Genomic DNA, 23,243 nt, shown 5'->3' with positions numbered 1-23,243 from the left:
CTCTCTCTCTCTCTCTCTCTCTCTCTCTCTCTCTCTCTCTCTCCCACCTCATTCCCCCCCTGCTTATCTTTTTAGAATGTGTTAATTATTTAGCTGCTTGTGCTTGTGAATGTTCGCCAAATAGCACTGAGACAAAACTAAGCATCTAATGCAAAAGGAAATTTTAGTATTTCACCAGACCATCAAAACCATCTAAAGTTTGCTCTGCTGTGACGAAATAAACTATTCAGGGGTACTTGTTTTGGAACGCTTAAGTGCTTTTAATGGATGATATGGTTTCTCTATGAGCAGCTCGGTCTTCCCGGTATTAATCATCAGAGACGTGGAGGGACTTGGATATGTGATGCGGAACGTCTCTGAAAAATGGCGATGATTATGAGGTCAATACCTGATAAATTGCCCGTATTGGAGAGGAGTTGTTTTCCGCAGCTCAGCAGATATCGGCTGCTTTGCTCCTCACCTTGATGAAGGTCCCTCTGCTCTTGAGTGACTCTCCACACATTTGACCCTGTTGGCGGCCGCTCATGTATGTCGGGGCCATATGTTGGTTTGTGAGGTGGCCCTGCACGCTGAGCCTCTCTACCTGCGACCAACTGAGGCCAAAACCGGTTGTCGGTCTTGTACCACAGCAGGCAATTACTTCCCCACCAAAACTAGGACAGCTCTGCGTAATGACACAATTGTGACACAGAGCACAGTATTTAGTGCAATCAAAAGACATTGTCGCTGTCAGCATTGGTTTCGTACAGGGAGGATGACAAGGCAGCGTGAATGGAACGGGGCCATGTTGTACAAAGAGGATTATGAAGACAAAACAACTTTGGCAAGTCTGAAATTTGAGGACACTTCCGCGGAGAGATGAAAACTATCAAAGTCAAGCTGTTTGTCGGAGGGGCGGCAGCTCGCTGAATGTGATGAACAGACAGGACAGAAAATACAGTCATTGAGTTTTTACCTCTGCATTCAAAAACTGACACTTGACAGAACAGCACGTCAGAGAGCGGCAGCCATCTACATGCGCTGAACAAAGCCCCACTGTTTCTCAGCGGATGACATTTTCTCTCAGTGCAACACAACAAATAATACATTAGTGTGAGCAATAGGGTAATTGTGCAGAGCTAGGAGAGATAAAAATATTTGTGTCCTCATTTATTTGTTTTCTGATACTGACGCATTCATTTATGGTGCTTTCCTGTTAGATCAAAGAGTGAAAAATAAAGGAAGAATTATTCCTGAAGTGATCAGTTGTTGATACAACTCTGTAACATAAGCCATCTCTCTTCTCCACATTTTAATCAACATAAGTAATGGTAGACCCTCATATCAATATACCTGAGCCATCTGCTCCCTATACCAAGGATTTCACTCTCTGCGATCGCACAACCGGAGTTACGCCTCTCACTACATCCCGATCGGGATTATAGCGTTGGCAGGGATCAAAGTGTGTTTCTGTGCTCTTATTTTCAGAGATTTTTGATTGCCAATCTGCAGCATTGTATCAACAATATACAAGCTGCAGGCGGTGGCTGTATATGCTTAGTACAGTCTGGTTCGCTTACAATTTATTTGATCCTTTACTGGCCAAGCAGGTTTTATTATTCAACAAACCAAACAACATCAAGTCACGTCAAGGCCACCTAATAATGACAAAACACGGTGCTCACACACTGGCAATTGTATTTCCTTATTAGCGGGCTGTCTAGTGGAAAATATGGAAATGATATTCATACTCAGACAGTTAATAACGACCGAATAGCAATGTAAAAAACTGTTTCGCAAATTAGTTTTAACACTAGACTAGTACATTTGCATATTGTCTTTGAACATATGGAGGGGGGCGGAAGTTGAATGGTTACTCGAAACGTCACATTTGAAATTCACTAAACAAATAGTCTTATAGAACATGTTGAGTGTTACAAATTACATTAATCTTGACCTTGAGCTTTTTTATTTTAGTGATCAATATGACCACACCTGCCAGAACACAGTAGCCTGTATAGGTTATGGAAGAACATTATATATAGTCATATAACATATAGTCACCACCTATATGCCTGGTGTCTAAACATAGTAGGGCTTCAATTAATGGTTATTTTCATTGTTGATACTATAATATTGATTTGCTGATTTTATTTTCACTAGTGATCTATTAATTGTTGTATTTATCCATTGTGACATCTGTAATAAAAACAAATGACAAATTTTGGAGTAGGCCTTATTTGGACGACTAAATGCATAGGCAACCCTAATAAACAAAAAATCCTTGAAAAAAAATGGGGGAATTAATGGTGATCCGCTACAGTAGGCCCTTCTCCCCATTTTAGAGTAATAAGTCAACAATGGTGCAAAAAAATATTTTGAAAAATCAGTATCCCCGCTTGAATTAAAGACATGCCTACTCCCTCTCTCCCTGCACAGCAGTTATCCCCCACCCCCCTCACTGTTTCGGGGATGGTGTGGTCCAGGAAGCGCGCCTCTCCTGCGCTCTCCTCCTCTGCTCTCCTCTCCGGCTGAAGTGAATCAGCTGACGAATGGTATCAGCTGAGGAATGGTATCTCCCTCCTCTCGCGCGGATGGATCGCGCCGCTGAAGCCGGGCAGCCTGAGCGCTGACACAGGAGCAGGTTGCCCACCGCCCGCTCTCCTGCCGCTGGATGTCTCACCGACCGACCCTCAAGTAACATATTTTCGCTGCCCGCAAAAAAAAAAAAAAAAAAAAAAAAGAGGCTACTTTGTTATTATTTTTCACCTCGAGCAGGAAGCCACCCGCTTCCCCTCACCATGGCTTCCAACTTCAACGACATAGTCAAACAGGGATACGTGAGGATACGGAGTAAGAAACTGGGGGTGAGTACTGTTGCACTTGCTGTCTAGCCCCGTGGAGGAGGAGGAGGAGGAGTTCCAGTTGTTTGCCGTCTTTAAGCATCAGGGGCGGCTGGATTAAGAAAGAGGCTTTAATTGCTCCATAGGCAGCCGTCCTGCTGCGAGCTCTTCAAGAGGAAAGAGATTAGAGCAGCGCGAGCAGCGGCCAAGTTTCTCTCAGTTTCATTGTGCAAAAAAACATACTTCTTCTGCACATACTGAGATGTTGGTAAAGTCCACGTGATTGACGGCTGGTGTCATGTGGATGTAGTTGTAAATCACATTTCCCACCTTTATGATCAACCTCCATGCCAGTGACTTTATTTTCATTGAGAACATTGTTGCAGTTTGTTGTAGTTTTCTCACAAACAGATAACACGCTTTTCAACCGGAGCTGTTGTTACATCAGAGAAAAAGGGGGTAAACTACCAATCTTAAGGATCTAAGAATGCTATGAGATCAAGCTAACTGAGATACTTTGTAAAAGTAGTACACCATAACTGACTCGAATAAGGTCACTTACATTTGAGCACAACAGGCTATGTCTCCATCATGAGGCACAGGGCCAATTAACACCGTGCTTTATGGATTAGGATGTACAACATAATAAGAATTCCGGGAATGCCATTCATCACTATACACATTGTCATCAGCCTATTACCGGTCAGAGCCGTACTGTACTCTAACTCTCTTTTCAGTAATGATGAATTATTCCCAGCACTGAGGAGTCTCATTGAAATCCAGCTGATTTTGGTGTGATGGGCAGCCCTATGCCTTGATAATGGATTTCCATTGAGGTACAGCACGGGGGGGGGAATGGCTAGACTGCTTAAAGTGAAATGAATGATATATATTCAATCACGAGCGCCTTATTGTCTGACTCATAAAGCCATCTGCTTTTGTTCATGCTTCCAGCTCATTACGCCAACAGAGCGGGGCACACTCCCTCTCCTTTTGATGAAGTGTGATGATGGAGGCTAATGATGTCTGCCTCCTCACATCATCACCTGGCTTCATCAACATTATTCCACTATTGTTGGCTGCATTCAAGGTTGTCTTTGATTGCTGTTCAAGAGTAATTGTCGTCGAGTAAGAGCAACCTTTACCACCCCTATAAAAGGAACTTGCACAACACAAGCGCGATGTGACAAATGAAAGCGCAAGACGTTTGTTGTTGTTAACATGCTAATTAGTTTGCTCACATACAGTTGGCTCGGGTTTATTTACATCTTGCGTATGCTGTTAGCTAGATGCATTCAGAGAAAGCGGGAGTGTGCGCGTGTTTGACTTTGCAAAAAAGCAACCGAGGATGCACGCTGCGTTGGCTGTGCTGGAGGTATATGGATGCCATATCTCTGCCAGCTCCACATCTCATGCTGCCGTTTGTGGAGAATAACAGTTTGTGTCCTGATCGCCCACTCCCTCAGCCCTCCACCGCTCGCTGCCGTTTCATCATAGAAAAAGCCACGCTGCGATGGCCTCAGAGGACCCTGGTGTGGGAAGACAGAAAGTATTTATCTGGCCACGCTAGGGTTAGTTATTCCAGGCAGATACTCATTCAAACAACAAAAATAGAGCAGGAATAAGGTTGTTTGTGTGCCTGAATCAACAGGCACCAATAGAGTACATCGCTGTGATTATTCCTGTTTTTTTTTTTCCTCATCATTGCTAAATGGCTTAATTTCAAGTGTTTCGAGGGAGATGAAAATCCAAATGTGTGAACCATGCGTGGGCTCACTGGAGAAAAAAATACACATCTGGAACAACGGGGATGATATTTAGAGTTGTGAGTGCTATTCTGTAGCGTGATCTCAAACAGCCAATTTGACTTTATTTCATCTTTGTCTCAACAGCTAAATATTGTTTATGGGTGCAAAGAGACACTTGATATGCTGAACAGAGAGTCATAACAGAAGGAGACTCAGATTCATGGATACGGAGATGCACAGGCCTCTTTGCTTCATAGGATTGCTCATCACTAAAATGCAGCCAAACGTACAGCATACTGTAGACCTCCATCCAGCGGTCCATCATGCCGCTGGGGGCCGATTAAAGTTTAACATATCATACTTATAGAAATATAAGATTTATTCATTCCTACTGAGCAAAAAAGAGCCATAACTAAAGATTATTTTCATTAACTATTAATCTATTATAATGTGTTATTGATTACATCTTTTGATCTATAAGCAAAGAAAGAGAAGATTTACCACCAAAAGTTCCCACATCCCAGTGTGACATCTTCATATTGTTTGTTGTATCCAAAAAAACAGTCCAATACCATAAAATAATGAAATATACTCTTATATAAAAGGGCAAATCTTCACATTTGACACTCTGAAACCAGTGTATTTTTTGGCATTTTTGCTTAGTTATCATCATGTGATCAAATGTGTTGCAGATGAATTTTCCATCTCTCTACGGATCAACATATTGATTAATCCATTCAGCTCTGAAATAGAAGTTCTTGAATGTTTAATATAGGCATGTCGCCTAAATCAAAAACAGTTCCTTAATTGAACCAGAATAATTTTGGGAATTTTAGACTCTCTCTTCAAAGGAAGAGTAAAGAAGATCAGAAATGTGATGCCAGTAGAGCTGGAACCATCGATTATTTGATTTACAGATTAATCGGCTGATTAATTATTTGCTTTTCATTTATTAATTGATTCATTGTTTGCTTTATAAAATGGACACAATATCTTAAAGCCCAAGGTGATCTTCAAGTCACCCGTCTTGCCCATCAACAGTCTAAAACCCAGAGACATTCCATTTACAACAGGAGAAAACTGAGCTTTAGATGCAAGCTTTCAGTTTTCTGACGGTTTTTTGATATTAAGCTCTACCGACACATTTCATAAAAGTAAGTCATAAAAGAGTTGAAACTCAGCCCTACCTGTCAGGTTGAACCTTCTCAGTTTTAGGACAGAAAGGTCCTGGGTGTTTTCCACCTCATGTGATGGTTTTTTAATGTTTTTTTTTTTTTTAGTGCTTTAAAGGTCTTTCAAATATCACATATCAAGACTTTGCATCACAGTTGACCTTCTAGTGCTCCCACCCACTATTCTAATGCTGTGCCATTTAAAATGCATTATACATTATTTTTTATTCGAAAGTGGTACAGTTGAATGGTTCTCCTTATGCGATATTAAAGTGGCCAGACCAACAGCTTTGCCTGAACTCATCAGCATCTGTCAATATGATTGGCTCATTTCCAAACCCCATCAAGTGTGAAGGTTGAGGCCACGAGGTCAGGTCTGTGTTCTTCCGAGTGATCAAAACTACCAGGTGGGGCACTTTCTCTTCAGTTTTTTTTTTTTTTTTTTTTACTGGCACATTTGTTTTCTTTTTTCCACTGACGTGAATGGCAACGATTTCCTACATTAGCCAACCTCTTTGTCTCTTTGTTGGCTGAAGAGACAACGGTGCAGTGTTCTTGAATGCACAAGTAGTCTCTCTCTCCCTCTCTCACATTCCCCTCCTCTTCCTCACCTCTCCACCCATTCTCTCACCTCACGTCTCACCTGTGCTCCCCACCCTACAGTGTCTCTCTCACCCCCCCCTCCCCCATTTTATCTCCCTTCTTCATCCGGCTATCTCCCTCACCTCATCCCCCCCTTTGCTCTCTCTCACTATTCTCTCCTTCACTGGTTTGCAGACAGTTGAGAGACTGAGCACAAAAGCATCCTATTCATCACCCCAAACTGCACCCTCCATAACCCCAACAGACTATTCCCCCTGACACAGTGCAAAGGCACACACACACACACACACACAAATTGGCTCGGTTCAACAACGAAGAACTGGCACACACATGCACCCGACAAACAAGTAAACAATCTGCTGCCAGAGAACAGTGTGTGGATTCTCAGTTAATTGTAATCTCGTGGCTTTGGACAATACAGTATTTTTTTTGACGACATAAAGATAAACTAAATGCCGAAAAGCGCCAAAAACAAGTGTCTCTGCACTCGGAGCAGCATGGGTGACGGCAAAAATAGTTTTTCTCTCTTTCTCCCTTTCAGTGATGCTATCATGGTCGCCTCTTTGACGAGCTGAATAACATGACCTTTGAGTAATTTGCGCGTCAGTCTCAGACCAGGTACATGTTTCCCAGGTTAAGCATCCCTGTGGTAAATAGAAAAGGTCAGCTGTTGTATGAATATTTCCCCCTCGTCTGTCCAACGGTTTCTTCCAAGCCTTAAATGGTCAATTTCAGTTTGCTGCAGGTGAGTCGGTGAATGGCGAGACTGAATGGCAGACAAACACATTTTGACACTTCAAAAAGGGAGCTGTAGATTCGATGTTGGCCCAGAGGTAAAATATGTAATATTTTAGGAGAACGCAGAGCACTTCACACACAGACTTCACACTCAGGTTATTCTTGTTAAATTTCCCACCACATCAATGCCAAAGGAATTTCACCAAAGCAAATAGTACCTGCAAAAAACTCACCATTCATTTCCTTTACATACAAACGTGCATTAAGAATAGAACCAGATGATTATGATTTTACTTCATGCCAGATATTTAAAGTGTCCATAATTAATATTTGCCTATAAACAAATTACTCGTATGGGAATGGGGTTGCATGTAGTAACAAAGCCACAGAGAACTATCGCCTAACTCTTGCGGTTATGCAAGCTATTATTGCAGCTTTAATCTTGTTTTGGTTTTTACGGCCTACAACAGTACTATTTTGGTTCATTTTCACCTCTCATAGTGTTGTTTTCAGACACAGCTGGCAGAAAAAAAACAGCTTTGAAAACCCACTGTGCTCTATACCTGCCTAGCACCAAACAGCAGACAGACACAGTTAGCATTTAGCTGGTGATGAAAGTGGAGGATTTAGCAGCTAAGAGAGCCAGATATTTCCCACAGGAATTGGTAGAGATCAAAATCAGAGCTACAAAGGAGAGCTGTGAGCTGGAAATTAGCTGAAAGACGCTAGCTGGGGGCAGCTGCAGAGTCGGGTGATATTTCTCTGTGGGTACATGACAACATGTGATACCTTTTCATATTACAAACAGTCACTGGATCAATTGTTGTAAAAAATATTTGCTATAGCAGCTTTAAAGTCATATTCTTAAAGCTAGACCACCTTACCTTGCACTCTCTGATTTTGTTTTGGTGCCCAAAAGCGGACCAAATCCCCAAATTCCCCTTCCAGCGCACTGTTGATGTTTTGAAACTTGGACTTGATTTTTTTTTTTAAATCGGATGTTTTTCAGATCCGGAGGTGCTGTCGGGCATCTTAAAATTACAAGTGCACTGTGAACTGCACAGTTGGTCAAACACTCAAGCCCAAAAGGTCGAAAACCAACAAATTAACGTAGATCTTAAAAAGATAGACACTGTATAATATATTTAATAGACCGCTAATGTAATTCATAATAGCAAGAATACAATTGAAAAGCACAAAGCTGTACTCCACTGCCATCAGAGTGCAGTTATGAGAGCGCCTTGGTCAAACCACAAATCTCAAAGCAGAAAACACATTAAAAATGCATTATGTCTGGTCCAGAATGAGGAGTGAAATACAATCAGCCAAAAGTGTGGTTGTAAACCAATAATCAGGGCTGCAGACTGAGACTTTAAGTTATTCATCATCCAAACACAAAGGATATCATTCGCAAAAAAATATGGGTTACTCCCCCGTTTATAGATTTACAGAAGTGATTTGGGGTCCTAAAATTACTTTTTTACGAGATAACAATTTCACAATCTTGGGAATGCATACCGTTTGTTTTGGGGCAAATAACCCTCTGTAATTTAAGGGCTGCTGTAGCTCAGTAGTTATTGGAACATTGCCACCTTTGGTCTTGTAGGAATGTTTTGAGGGAAGTTTAATGTGTGACAATCTACAGTACTTGTGTTACAGTGGCCCTTTGCCACAACACAGCAAACACTGACAGCAGGTAAAGTAATTTGTGATGAGTGTTGGACACATCTAATTACACTGTGTAGTGCTCCTACCAGCTGTTATGACTCTGTGTGAATGTTTGCTCATGAGACTTCCATGTTTGCTCTATTGGGGAAGAAGTTAAGTATACAAACACTACAGTTGAAAAATAATTCAATTTAGAGCAATATTTAGCCAATCACCCTCTGGTTCCAGCTTCTCAAATGTGAGGATTTTTATATATTTGTTTAAACTGAATATGTTTTTGGGTTTTAGACTCCTAGTCTATTCAAAATGTTGTGTTTTGCAGACCTTTGATACCTGCGTTCGATGCTTAGCTTGCAGTTTACTCTGATAAAGGCGTTCATTTTGCAAATTAAGCCTTTTTCTAACCATCATATAAGAAGACAAAATCAAGAGTTATTACTTGCAATAAAGTACTTTTTTGGACCCAATGGTGCTCTCCTCCCATCTCTGTCCACAAATACGACAGTTAATAAGTGCTTCGTCTCACTCAGCGGTTTTTGTCTTACAAGTGGGCGGTTGTGTTCAGTGACCAGTGGCCGTTACGCGGTCAGCGTGTGTTGTAATGGTGTGTGGGTGTGTTCCCCCCTGGTTGCCGCGCAAGCATCCAACCAAAGCAGGGTCGCAAAGAAGTGCAGAACAATGGATCCATTGTCCAAGATATTAAGATAGGATCTTGCCACTTCCATGCACTCACTATTAACAGTGACAGGCCGTCCAGAATGGTGGATGTCAGGAGATTTTTCACCCCAGGAACTGTACTTGTCAGTGGAGCGTAGAAACAACACAGTCGGCTATGTTACACTCTGCAACATGGATAAATGTGACCGGGCTTGTGCGGGAAAAAAAAAAATCAGATTACATCAATAAACAAATCATTAGATTCTTACATCCAGTGGCCACAATTAGCCGTGTCCTCTGCTCCATCTTTCAGATGGCCAAATATAAATAGAAACTGTGGCAGATAGAGGATTTTTAACAAGCCCTGTATTGTTTATGATTTTATTTTTTTTGCCTTGTGGGTGCTTGTAGCCTACTTTCAGCTCTTCTTGTGATGGATGCTTTTTCGACTTGGTGCATTAATTCACAGATATGCAGGGCTATACATCGTGTGGTCACTTCCTTTGGTTTTCATCAGCTTCCTGCATCAGACAAAGACCCGAAGACAAATTACCAGCTCTTATTGGCCCTGATGAATTGCATCTCCAGCAGGATATGGGAACGACAGTCCAACAGTCGTTACTCATGGTGAAAAATGTGCCTCTATTATATAGTCGCTTTCATAAATAAATCTCTGCCCGGACCCCACTTGAACATTTCACATCATTGATTCCCCGTTGTTACTAATTATCAAAAAGGCTTTTTGTCATGACAGAATGTTATTAGTAGTTCGTAATGTCTAAAACCCAAATTGATTAAGTAATGCACCATAAAAAGACCAATAATGCCCTAAACACTCTTTCCTTGCCCTCAGTCAGTGTCATGCTCTCCAAAAAAAAAAAAAGCAGACATGACTCTTCTTTTAATCCCAGCAACTTTTCCCGTCTCTCGCTGTCTCCTCTGTCCACAAACAAATCCGTACACCAAGCCGGCGCTGTCCACAACGGCTTTGTGCTCCCAATGTTTTCTGATGAGCTGCTTTGTAAAGTGCGAAGTTCTCTAATCCCATTGAGGGAGAAGTCACAGCTCAATGGAAAAAAGGACTCTCTTCATGGCTATTTAATCTTTCCAATCCCCGCAGACCCTGCCCCCCCCCCCCACCGACAACAGGCGAGACACTCGATTCAACACCACAAATCGAAGTCGAGAGAACAAGCATATTATTTAAATCTTTGTTCCACTTTCAAGTCATTATTTTTCTATATAAAGTGCAGAAAACATAGCAGAGCATATCATTTAAAGCAGCTTTAACAAGATTTATACAATCAATCACATAAGGATTTGTATGTGAAAGGGGTCGTTAATAGCATTGAACCCACAGGGAATCATCACCCGGCTCATTGTCTTTGTGGCAACTTGTCTTTGGTTCACTCTCACTGCTTTCATCACCAGCGTTGGCAGCTAATTTCTATCTAAAATAAAAACTGGCTGCATGCTGACTGCCCACCACTAAACGATGGACAAACAAAGTTAGCGAGTAGCTGTAGGGTGGAGCATTTAGCAGATATTTCCTTCAGGAGTTGGTAGAGAGAATATGTTAGTGCCTCCAAGTGGCCCAACACGTTATTGCAGACATAGTAACAGTAACTTTATTAAACAAAGGGCGTACTTTCAGCTACATGATATCCATTTTGTTATTCATAGATACATTTTGTAGCCAAAAGACCATTTCTAAAGACTATTTCGACATTATCTGTGATGTGATGTCACTTAGAGATTTTCCTCCACCTGTTGTTGACTGTTGACTCAGCATATTTAGTCAAGCTGTTAAATATTACCTTTCAGCGATGTGACAGTCACCAACAAATTAGATTTTCCTGTAAAAATCGTTGCCGTCACTGTTTGTCACAAAGTTGGTAAGCTGCAGCGAATGTCTCTCAGCAGTGTTTTACAAGAGAGGCTTTGCTCCCTAATTCAACATTTTGTAAAAGATATTTTCAATTAAGCCATGCGATATTGAAAAGGTAAATGTAATTTTCTCCATATTCAGACCATCTTGTTCACATATTTCCCCTCCCACACAAGGCTTGTGCTTTGCAGTTCTCTGTGGTACTGTAATGCTAGATTGTGCGGATACACTGGAGGCTCACCTATAAAACACCATGCCTAGAGGAATCTATCATAGCTCCATTAACACTTCTGCTTCATCCTCCTCTCCTTGCCTTCCTCCCCTCATTAATCAACAGACCAGCCCTAGGGGCTCTACTCTGCAGCCAAGCTCACTCTCACTTTGTGTGTCTGCGTGTGTCCATACAGTATGTGGGCCTTGTGTTTGTGTGCGTTTTCATGTGTCAGATATGTAAAAAAAATACAATTTACAGAGTAATTTTCTTTCTGTACTGTTAAGTGCAGGACTAAAAAAAAAAAAAAAAAAAAAAAAAACAAATCACAGAAAGATCCATCAGAAAATCCTTCAGACGTCGTTATCAGTATGTATGGTCTTATGATGAGAGTCAGTCGTCCCTCTCACACTGCTTCCAAATTCAATTCAGAGAAATTGCATCGGGTCTTCAAGGATGAGTTGACAGACATGACAATCAGATTTGTAAATACCGTCTCAAAAGGGGACCAGATGAAGTTATTCTTAGATAACAAAAAAGAAGTCCCACCTATCTTTTCATATTTGAATCACGATCTATAATGAGTTATTCTCCTGCTGTTACCTTTCATCGGCCTGCTTACCGAGCACATTCAGTACAGTGCACCGCCAAAGATAGCCTCAGCTGTGTCTATGTGTGTTAAGGGGCTTGTCTTTGTCTGTGTTCTTAATTTACTCAATGCGGCGCATAGGTAAACAGTATTATGGCCTTGCTAAAAAAAAAATTATAATGAAATATTACACCTAATCTGCTTTTAATTGCAAGCAAATAGCCTTGCTGAATAATGTAAGCCCTAGCTGTGGAGTAAACAAGGCTTTTTTATGTGGCACTAATTGTCAGGCTCTGTATTATTAATGTGTTGTTAAAAAAAAAATAACCTGACCTTGTGTAAGGAAAAAGCTCACATCACCCATCTATGTCGAAAGGTGTTTGTTTTGGGATGAGTTTGTACACTCCACTCTCCTTCTCTCCCTCTTTCTTTCTCTCTCAGGGGAGTTCTTTTAATAGTAAGGAGGTGACCGTTTTACCTCTCTCTGCGCACCGGAGTGACAGTTTGGTACCTGCCCAACTCTCATGAAACGTTACAGACGACTCGCTCAAGTTGCACGCAAAGCTGCACTCCATTCTAATGAGCCGAAGTTACCTTGAGTGTCGGCCACGGTAATCGGATCCCCTTTTCTATAATACAGCTTTTAATATTTCCCCGAGAATTATGGTTCAAGGGAATGAATTTTTGGAGAAGGTGTGCCAAGAGAAATGGAGCCCACAGATGGTATAGCCTTGGCAGTGGCACTTTGGAGCGGATCATTCAAAAAGTCATAATGGAGAAAATAATGGCTCTTAAGAGTCATAAAACAATTGAAAACAAGAAGTTATTGGAATCAATTATAAAGCAGATGAAAGAGGAGTTAATATGGTATGCATCGTAAGTTTGGGACTTGATTAGGACTTTTAAAGAAAGTAGGTTTGAAGTTGAGTGCACACATTGGGGTCAACATTAATTGGTGTTACACCCCCCACACACACACACACACACACACTACACCATCCTTCCTTCAACTCCCCTCTTAATGTTCGCTCACGTCTCAGAGAAACGTCTGTTGGGCTAAGTGATAATTGCATTCCTCGATGATTGCATGCTGAGACACACAGTGACACCGAATCACAGCCCACTTATTCCAAGGCAGTGTGTTCTTTTCGGAGGAAATGAGACAAAAACAATATGACCAACTCTATCGGACGCCCTTTTCTTTGACACAGAAGTGCACTTCCCTCATTTCCCTTCTTCCGCAAACACGGGCGTCCATTCCCCAGCGTCCTCTTTTGATTTGCAGACCAAATGTGGCCGAGTCAAGTTAGTTCCAGGGAGCACAAATCTCTGCTTTTCTGGTCGCGAGAGAATAGTTGTTGCAGACACAGAGCCTGCTGCTTTCCCAGCTAACCGTATCGGAGAAGCAGCCCGAACATCAGTGAGCGAGTACCTCTTTAGAATTAATCCTCGGGGGGGGGGGGGGGCTGCACCAATGCATGGGGATTACTGCTTTTAGGGCTTCTGATGAAATTCAAATAACAAAACGCCTGCACAACGTGTCCTGGAAAACACTCTGCATTTCATAATATCCTGCTAAAAGTATTTGCTGGAACACCTCGCAGTGGTCTGTGCCTCATTCGATTTCACAGTCTTTATTGACATGATAATCAAGTGGTCAGCTAATGGTAATTGGCGGAGTTGCGTCATTGTTGTGTGGGCGAGAGCTCCTTTCATTCTCTTACTTTATATTCTCTTCCCACAGAGGCTAGTCAGCCACTTCTGAGGCACTGTATTTGGTTTCCGTGTAACAGCCCCTCACCTGATTTAGATGCTAATTTTGCTCATCCAGCAGCGCAAGCACCAACATACTGGAGTGAAAAATATGGCTTTGCTTACATTACAACTACACCTAAATGGAGTTTTATGCATGCAGACCATATTGCTCCTCATTTATGGATTTAGTTCAGTTCAACGTTCGGCCATGCTTGAGGGTACACTGTGCTGGACAACTCATTCCAGTCTCATAAGGAGAATAACACTGCTCTGTATTGTCGCTTTCTGTCTACAGTGGTCTCAGTCTGCTTGTTGGCGAGGGTATTCTGCCATAGTTAAATCCTTCTTTGTCTGCGTGTTATTGTCTGTGAACGCTTCAGCCTTGTACATGGATTAAATGGAAATTGCTCTGTGTGTGTGTATGTGTGTGCAGAGGATTGCTGACTAAAGCTGTAATACATAAAGAGCTTTGGATGAGGGATGGTTCAAAGAGCAGGCAATTGTCATAATGATGACTTAAAGCAAAGTTGTCCCACCGTAAAAAAAAAAATGTTTTACACATTGCACTGCCTTGTATACGCTTGCCAGCAGTGCTTGGCAACCTCATTGTCACAAGAATCAATAGTTGCTGAAATATACGATGGAATAACTGAAGTAAGCAACATTATAAAACTGTATAAGTACATTATGGGATTATGATTGTGGTGTAGTCCTTTGTCCTAGCTTTTGTCAGTTTGACTCAATGCCCAAGGACGGATGCCGGTGAAGCCATAGTCTAAGCCCTGTTTATACCTCTACTCCTCTTCACCTGCAAGAGAATCTTCAATATTGACCTACATCTTCTTCAGAATAATTTAGCGGCTATTTTTGTGCTGTGCTTTTAAAAGAAAAAAAAAGAAGCCCTGCTACAGTAGCCGTGATGGCTGGATTCTGCACAGCGTGTGACATTTTAACTAATGTTTTCCTGCTCAAGGCTGCGTTGCCCAGCGTGGGTCAAACATGTCCCTCGTCTCTCCCCACAGTTACAACAAACAGTAGAAATACTTTCCCCGCACTCGAGGATGACGATTGGAAGCACAAAAGGACTCGCCTTGTAGCTTTCCAAGGTGTATATGTTGTGCCGTAAATTGGGGGAAGAGGGTTTCTTATGGACGACACAGCAAAAAGGTAGTCGTCAGGATCTGGGATTAGTGCTCTGACCACAAGCCTTATTCATCATGAATCCTAATGCTGCAGCCAGTTGCCTCTTTAGCTCTGACAGATTCCCACGCACCACTTTTTCAGCAGCTGCTCTCACCACCTCATGGTCATTTCCACATCGTCAGCCTCTCTCTTTTAAGCAGACTCTCTTTCTTTCTTTTGACCCTTTTAGTTTATGTTTCCTTCTTTAATGCTCTTATTTTTCATCATTCCTGGCTTTCTCCTAATCTCTCGCTGGCCCTCTTGTTATTTCTCTGTGTTACGTGGTCATTTTAATATCACTTATATCATATTGGGTAGACGCACCCTTTGCTTTCGGGTGAGGAATCAGCCGTAACCTGTTGTCCTTTATGTTTCAGGCCACGTTGTGACATTCAAATCCAGTATTCAGCTGTGAATTCAGGGTTACTAATATTGCAATTTTACAATTCAGGACCAATTTGGCTCATTGGATGAGAATGTCCAATCGTGCATAGACAAAAGACAGAGATGATGAATGGGAGAGGAGAAATTTAGAAGAGAGAGAGAGTGACGACAGAAGGGCAGGAGGAGAGACAGAGATGAACCAGGCTTGAAGAGAAAGTGAGGAGGGGGAGTGTGTGTGTGTGTGTGTGTGGGATGAAGTGGGGGGGCAGTGATTACTTGCTGAGGTAGCACTGCATTACACATGAGGATTTGGAATGGCCCAGATAAAGTAATCTATGATTAACTGGGGCGCGGCTGGCTCGCCACCCTGCCAACAGCTGTAGTCAGGGGCGAATTACAAAATTATGGGATGTCCAAACATTTTAGATGTGGTGGGAAATGTATTTCCATACAGGGGGAGGGAGGTTCAGTGGGGATGAGTGTTATGTATAAAGTCAAAGGTGACAGCCGGTGACTAGGGAAGAGAGCGACAGAGGGAGCAGTGGTGCATTTAAGGCAAACGTTTTTTAGTGGTCACATTTGGCAGAGGATTGTTGAAATGGTCCAGCAGTCCTGGGAGGGGGAGGCAGGAGGGGGAGGCAGGGGTCATGGCGGGCGGAGTGATCGCCGCAATGATTGCTGGAACAACTGTCCGACAGAATAACAAATCAAATTATAAAGATGGACACCGCGGCACAGACCCCGCCGCCGTCTGAAATTGATTGCCAGCACCAGGAGCTGATATCGTCGGGCCCGGTCTGTCATAGTCCATCAGGCGTCATTATCTCCAGGGGAGCACTGAACCTCATTCAGAACGAGGATGACGACTTCATCCACACTACTGCTTTGAGTTAAAGACAGAAAACAAAAACGCAGACAGAACCAGGCTATATCAGAGGTTATATGCTTCTTTCTTTGTGATTACAAGGTTAAAAAAGGGTCTTGTTCAGAATACTGTTCAGAAACAGCTCAGTATTCAACATGCTAAGTACCAGCTAAATCCGGTCTGTTATCATCATGGGTTGCAGGACTACCTTGATTGAAGTGCTCTCGTGTCTTGTATGTGCGGCAGCAATCATCTCTAAATCATAGCTTGTAGGACAGATGAATCACGGAGAGGTTACAAACCCTTCCCCCATTTGTCCCTTTTTAAAAAATCACATATCTTAGGAATAATGAATGCAAGTGCGCCTCTGAGGTATTATGATTGTGTTTCAATATTAACTCCCGAGAATTTAACAGGCGTCTATTTTTATTCTGCCATGTGATTAGTCATTTCACTGAAGCAGGCTGTCATTGGAAATCATTTTCATGTCTTCAGACAGTTCCTCAGTTCATCCAAATGACAAGTGATTTTGCCTGTGGGGGGAAATAAGCCCATATTTTATTGAGAGCCGAGACAGTTCTTTAATAATGCTAGAAGTTTCCCGTGAAGTGAATGGACTTTGTGTTTGAGGCCACTTACACAAAATGACTAAGGCTTCAAAGACGGCTCATTACTGAGGTCCATGAGGTGTCTGGCTTCCTAAATTATCTACTAGACCTCTCAGTCATGGTTTTACACACTCACCCGTCAGTTAAACTTTATTTTTTATTGTAACATTAAATGTCACCATTATTAAGCAAAGTTATTTTATATGTAGACAGCCATGCTCTCAGTTTCCTTTTGAACCTTTTACAAGAGCCCATCCAATAGTCTGCTTCCATCTGTCAGTCTGTGATCCTATTTTGGCTCCAATCCTTCTTCCGGTACCCCCCCCCCCAAACAACAGTCTCAGTGTGGTTGTCGTAGTAGAGCTGGTGTTGATGAACTCGCTGCACCTTGCCAAGAGCCTCCTGAAGTGTTTTCCTTGCCACAGACAGACCTGCCTAAAAGTGAAGGGTTTGCCCTTGAAATGTTCTCTCCAGCAACTTGCTTTTTTTTTTTTTCCCCTGCTGCCTAGTTTACACGCTGCCTTGCTCTGTGTGGCGATGTAGTCATTGTTCTTTAGTAGCGTAGAATCATACAGAGATTAGGGATGTCACGATAGCTGAAATTTGGCTGTCAATACCAATACTATTGAAATTCAACGATTCTTGTTACCAAATACGATACCGCGGTAAAAAAAAAAGATAAATTTGGGCTTTGACTCTCCTTATTACTGTTTGCATACAGTTTTTGGGGAATTCATTATGATCCCCTCATGTTTCTTGCCAAAAACAACATTTTAAAAGATTACATTTAAACCACATAACATTATAATTTACCTTTGCCTTGATCCCTGTGGAAAAACAAGTACCATCACGTTTTTCAGAATTTGGCATCAAACTTCTCAACCAAAGTATCGATTATCGTGACATCCCTAACAGCGATGCACTAAAGGAACAGAAGAAAGAGTATTTAATTCATATCTTGTTAGCTAAATGTATTCAACCCTGATGACTTTTCTTAGTATGTCGAAAGTCGAATACCAAAAGGGTTTCTTACATTTTTAGTGATGGCCTACACAAAATACAACATGACCACAAATGAAAACATGCTCTTGGACGTTTTGGTATTTTTCCTTTTCAAATTTCCACCATTTTCCAAGGTTGAAAATTGAGCTGTGAATGCGAAAGTGAAAACCAATTTCAAAATCTTCATTGGAAGTCAAATTTTGTCCCCAGCACAGAGTTTTGCATTTGAACCAAAGAGTGCGGCCTCGTTTCATCTGCCTTATTTGCAAACTCTTGGCATGTTATCATGTGCCGTTTATCAGAAGAGGCTTCTTTCTGGCCACTCATGCATTTGTAATATTTTTTTAAATAATATTTGTACATATATATTTGGCTTGCTCATTCGTATGGTTCCTTAGAGTATTGTAAAGACAGACACCTATACCGTTACTACACTGTACATCATTGTAGCTGGAGATGCTCGCCATAATCTGCTTTTGAAAGATGTTGATCTTCCTGTCACACTTGGTTGTCCTTGTTGATAATACAACTACAGTTTTATGTGACACTTTCTAAAATTGCCATGGTTAAACAAAACATCACATACTGTATATGATGTGCAACATGCATTGGAACTGCACTGTCATGATTCAGAAAATTATGTCCAATCAGTTGAACAAATCTCATGTTTGACCCAAAGATTAGTTTGTCATCACTGCTAAGTAGTCATTCTTGGTTTAATGCAAGATTTTAACATTAAGTTCATAGTGATGTTGTATTGCTACATTAATCAGATGGAAACGTACACGCAAACATGTAGGCCATGTTGTACCGTAAAGGGAAGGATTTTCATTTGTTTTCCTCGCATTCATTTCTGTTTCTGGTCTGTTTGCTTATTAATGAAGAGGACAGAGACACACACACACACACAATCGTGGGGAACTTGTGTTGGAAAAATAATTTTCTTTCATAAATCATTCGAAGATTGTGTTAATGAAGTGTTAAATTTTAATGACCCAATCTCGTTTGGATTCCAGTGGCCCTGTGGGTTGATCCCACCTCTCAGAATTATAATGAATGCACAATAAATATACTTCTTCTTTTGTGATCCTCGTGGCCTGCTGAATTTTGCTGTTCACTGAAAGCACCATTTTGACCAGTGGATGACATGAATAATAATGATTAGTAATTTGTCTTCAAAAGACTTGCGTACAGAGGCTTTATTTTAATCATCATTGTGGAGAAGTGCTGAGATGGTAGTAATTGTGTGTGTGTGTGCGTTTCTAAGCAGGTAGATGTTGAGTGAGGTTTATACGTCTGTTTGCAGACGAGGCAGCCTTCTCTGACTTTTAATGAGCCTCTCCCTCATTAATCAGACTTTGAGAGTGAGACCTGCCGATCAGGCCTATACGGGAAAGGCACAGAGTCCAGAGTTCACATTTAGTCTTTAAGAGGTCCCCCTGTTGAGAAACTGCTTCTGTTATTCCATGTAGAAAACATAACGAACAGAAGGCGATTGGACCTGTTGCTTACTCTAATCTGTTCAAGTGAATTCATTCAGAATTTGGTGTATTCTCCAACTTCAAATATCAGTGAAGTCATTGGGACTCCGGGTTAATTAATGTTGTCCATGCAAGATGGAGGAGCTTGTGTACTTGATCTGAACTCTGCTCTTGAAATACTTGATCATTAAATTATTTTAACTACACTACTTAAGACTGAGTTGTAATGTCTCCAACGTATCTTTCTAGCAGAGAAGTAATTGTATTTTTTTCAAAAGATGATTATTTTTCCAAACACTCAAAAATCACTAATGGGGTTCCTCAAGAATCTATATAGGGACCAGTACTTTTTAATCTATGGATTTACCCCCAAGTTGAGACATTGCATCTCTTCCCATATGCTGATGATACACTGCTTTATGTGGCTATATCTCCTGAGAACACAAGACCAATTGATGCTCTTTGTAGATGTATTTTAGTGTCTGGATGTTGCAAAACCTTCACAGCCCATTTATTGGATAAAAGGAAACTATTAGTTATAGGCTCCTAGGTTGAGAGAGCAGAACTGGACAGAGACATACTTTCCCCTCGTAAAAGGGTCCTTGGTACTATGTTTGACTCAGAACTACACCTCAAAACTCACAGAAGGGATGTCACCAGATCGGCTCTTTTTATAATCTGAAAAGAATAGCTAAAGTATGGCAATTTCTCTCCGTGACACAAAGAGAAACCAAAGGTATAACACCAGAATTTTCATCAGAACTCTCCTTTTCTTCTTCATTACTTTGTGTTTTTCTGGAACCGGTGGGTTGGCTTTCACTGAAAACCAATGTATTCCACACTGTTCTGGAATTAAATGAGTTGCACCAAACTAGCAGAGAGTCCCATTCACGTCTGTGTAATTACAATAAATGTTAGAGTGTCTCTGAATAAGATCCACCAGCAGCCAAAGAACAGGACTGCCTTGACAAAGCATCGACAACTGTGGAACAGGCAAAATTTAGCCCACTCCATTCATACACCCTAGTTCTTATTATGCATAAGCTATCTCACTGAGCTTGCTTTTGTGCTGGTATAATTACATAATCTGAGCACTCCTATGGGTGAATTGCTTTGTGTGCGGCAAGGCAAGCAGGCAGCATTGCTTTGACTCAAGTTCCCAAAGGGGAATTGAGGCTAGCTTTAATTTTACTGTGTAAAAGTTGCAAATGTGGCAATGGCCATTGTCAAAAGGGTTTCACATTGTTTCTTGTTTTTCTGTCAAAGCTGCAGTTTTCTTTTGTTTTAATAGGCGTTTTTTTAAAGACATAAATACAGAATCTTCAATTTTGAGTAAGATTTGATTGCCCTTTGTTTCCTTACTTTAAAGCCTTTTATGTAGAGTGGGGGTGGAGAATGATCCACCATGCATAAGGGTGTGTGTTGTGCACTGCTGTATTTTGTGTTGTTTGCTGTTTATAATGGGCCGAGGCAATACTTAACTAGAATGGAGGCCCATCAAGGCAGACCGATAAGGACCTAGGTATCCACTCTAGTCAATTACTGCAAAGTGCCAAGTTCAACTCAGTGGGCCTTTTATGAAGTACACCGGCTGAGTAAACAAATTAATCGTACATCCATGCGGCCCAGGGCAATCATACATCAGGCAGAGTGATAGCGGCTGTCTGCACCAGGAAATAGAAGGGTCTCACTATTAAAGATAGGCAAGCACATAGGACTCATAAGGTATTGGCCATCACACTTAGTCTGTCTCTCAGCTGCACTGTTGTATATGTTTTTTGCTTTTTACACCTTCAACACTGGTTGTGTAAAGAGAAAGGTTATGTTTTGGAATTCCAAAGTGCTGCTGTGAGGTAATGCAGTGGACTGATATCAACAGCTCTTTTTTATGGATCCTCAGGGATGTTGCAATCCAAAGTAAACCATGTATCGACAAATGTAGCAGTCTAGAATATGTCATATAAACTGAGGGAAGAAGTGTTTCTTTAGGAGTTAAGGAAATTCCCTTCAACCGTTAAAAAGCTGCCCATTGTATTAGCTAAAGATGTATAATGAACAGGGCAGTTCCTATAGCTCATGAATGATGATTACATGGTTTGCTAAAGACTGCTACGTGATTGCAGGTAAAATGACAGATGTACACATACATATAGTGATTTTGTGTGTTCACGTGTGTACTTTTTCATGATTTGACCTGAATTCCATTATACAACATCCTGTATTTGTGTCATCTACAACTGGTGGATAGGCCATATTGTGGTCCAGTAATCAATACAATGCATTAGTAATCAGAGAGAGAGAGAGAGAGAGAGAGAGAGAGAGAGAGAGAGAGAGAGAGACACTTTTTGTCTGGGTGAGTGTGCATTCACAATGTGTGGCAAAAAAGAAAAACGGATTTTGTGCACACAGCCTGTAATAAATGGAAGCACATTACTTCAGGTTGAAGCTACAGCTGTTCAGCCTGTAAAGCAGAGTGTAGTTTGCTCAAAGCATTTTAGGAATACGAGTTATTTGGTGGATTTGAAATGTGTTGCTCTAACACTTGCTCTAATTTTGATTCTGGGACAGTATTTGTTAGTGTATGCACGTATTCTGAAATGCAGTTTAATGTCTACAGTTACAGCCCATTTCTGTCTTATTGCTAATAAATAAACCAGGGATTTCACTTCGAAATTGGGAAATTAATTAATCAGGGAATCAATAATATATCCAGGATTTGGGACATTAATTAATAAAGAAAATAAATAAAAGGATTTTCTTTTACTAACCTACATTCCCCCCTACCAAATGTTTTTTCCTCATCCAATATTGAGTTGAACAATCAAATAGCAGATGCACAAAGTTAGTGCCTCCCTATGGTATCCTACTTCTTTTATTGGCCCCTTCAAATATTCTGTAGATGTCTTGGAAATTGATTTCTTGAAAAGACTGAGAACTCAACACACAACCAATGATGTGTTATTCCTAATACTTCATCTCATCAAAGTTATTCGTTAGAAGATCGAGAACAACAAGTTCTTTAATTTCGTCTGAAGGTGCAATCTGAACGGCCTATGAGCCCATATTACAACCCTATGCAAACAATCATAAGAAGAGTATATTTGGAGTTGCTATTTTCCAAAATCAAAAGCATTTACTCAAGTCTCAAAACTCAGATAATGCACCATCATCCGTCATCGACCAGTGTATTGTATAAATGCATTATTAATGAGCTCATAACATTTGGATGACATTCCACATTTCTTTTTATTTACAGATGTATTTGATTTATGAGGCAGAATGGTTTCATTTCATTTCCTTTCCCAAGACTTCTGTTTGGTGCATTTACTCTCTTCTTGACATTCAGCTTGATTAAGTATGTAATGAGGGTGAGAATCACTTTGCTGTACGTGTACAGTGCTTTCCAATGTAAACAACATGACTGAACCCTAAGGCCAATCTAAGATTAGATCAGTGGGAAAACTTCCACAGTCAAGTGTTCAATTGCTTTGATGTTTTGGCATTTTGCTGAAGTGGCTTTAGTGATTAAAAGTAAGCCTGAATTCTAGGATGGTGACTGGCATTAATTTATCTGCTCTCAGCTTTGGTAGAGCAGGCGTCTCTTTAGTTTTGTCCTGTGCAGGGGGGGTCAGTTTGTGTTTTGGTGTTGTGCATGTCTTTGCTCCGGGAGAGTTGTGTTTCAGTAACGGGGCTGCCATCGTTCTCTGTTGTCAGATCTTCCGGAGGTGTTGGCTGGTGTTCAAGAAGGCCTCCAGTAAAGGTCCACGACGGTTAGAGAAGTACCCGGACGAGAAGGCTGCCTACTTCAGGACCTTCCACAAGGCACACACACACACACACACACACACACACACACACACACACACACAC

General features: G+C 41.2%; 1 protein-coding gene across 1 annotated transcript in view; it reads left to right on the top strand.

Moving 5' to 3' along the window:
• The first annotated feature begins 2,481 nt into the window (after positions 1–2,481).
• dok6 (docking protein 6) overlaps positions 2,482–23,243 on the top strand; it is a 45,543-nt gene continuing 24,781 nt past the window's right edge. The window contains exons 1-2 of the mRNA XM_031849936.1: positions 2,482–2,846; positions 23,088–23,195. Coding sequence (XP_031705796.1) covers positions 2,781–2,846; positions 23,088–23,195 — 174 coding nt within the window. The 5' untranslated portion in view covers positions 2,482–2,780. The remainder of the gene's footprint in view (positions 2,847–23,087; positions 23,196–23,243) is intronic.

The sequence above is a fragment of the Anarrhichthys ocellatus genome, unplaced genomic scaffold (genome assembly GCF_004355925.1).
Source record: "Anarrhichthys ocellatus isolate YVR2014 unplaced genomic scaffold, GSC_Weel_1.0 scaffold10, whole genome shotgun sequence".
NCBI lineage: Eukaryota > Metazoa > Chordata > Actinopteri > Perciformes > Anarhichadidae > Anarrhichthys > Anarrhichthys ocellatus.
This window is presented reverse-complemented; position numbering and strand designations above follow the sequence as displayed.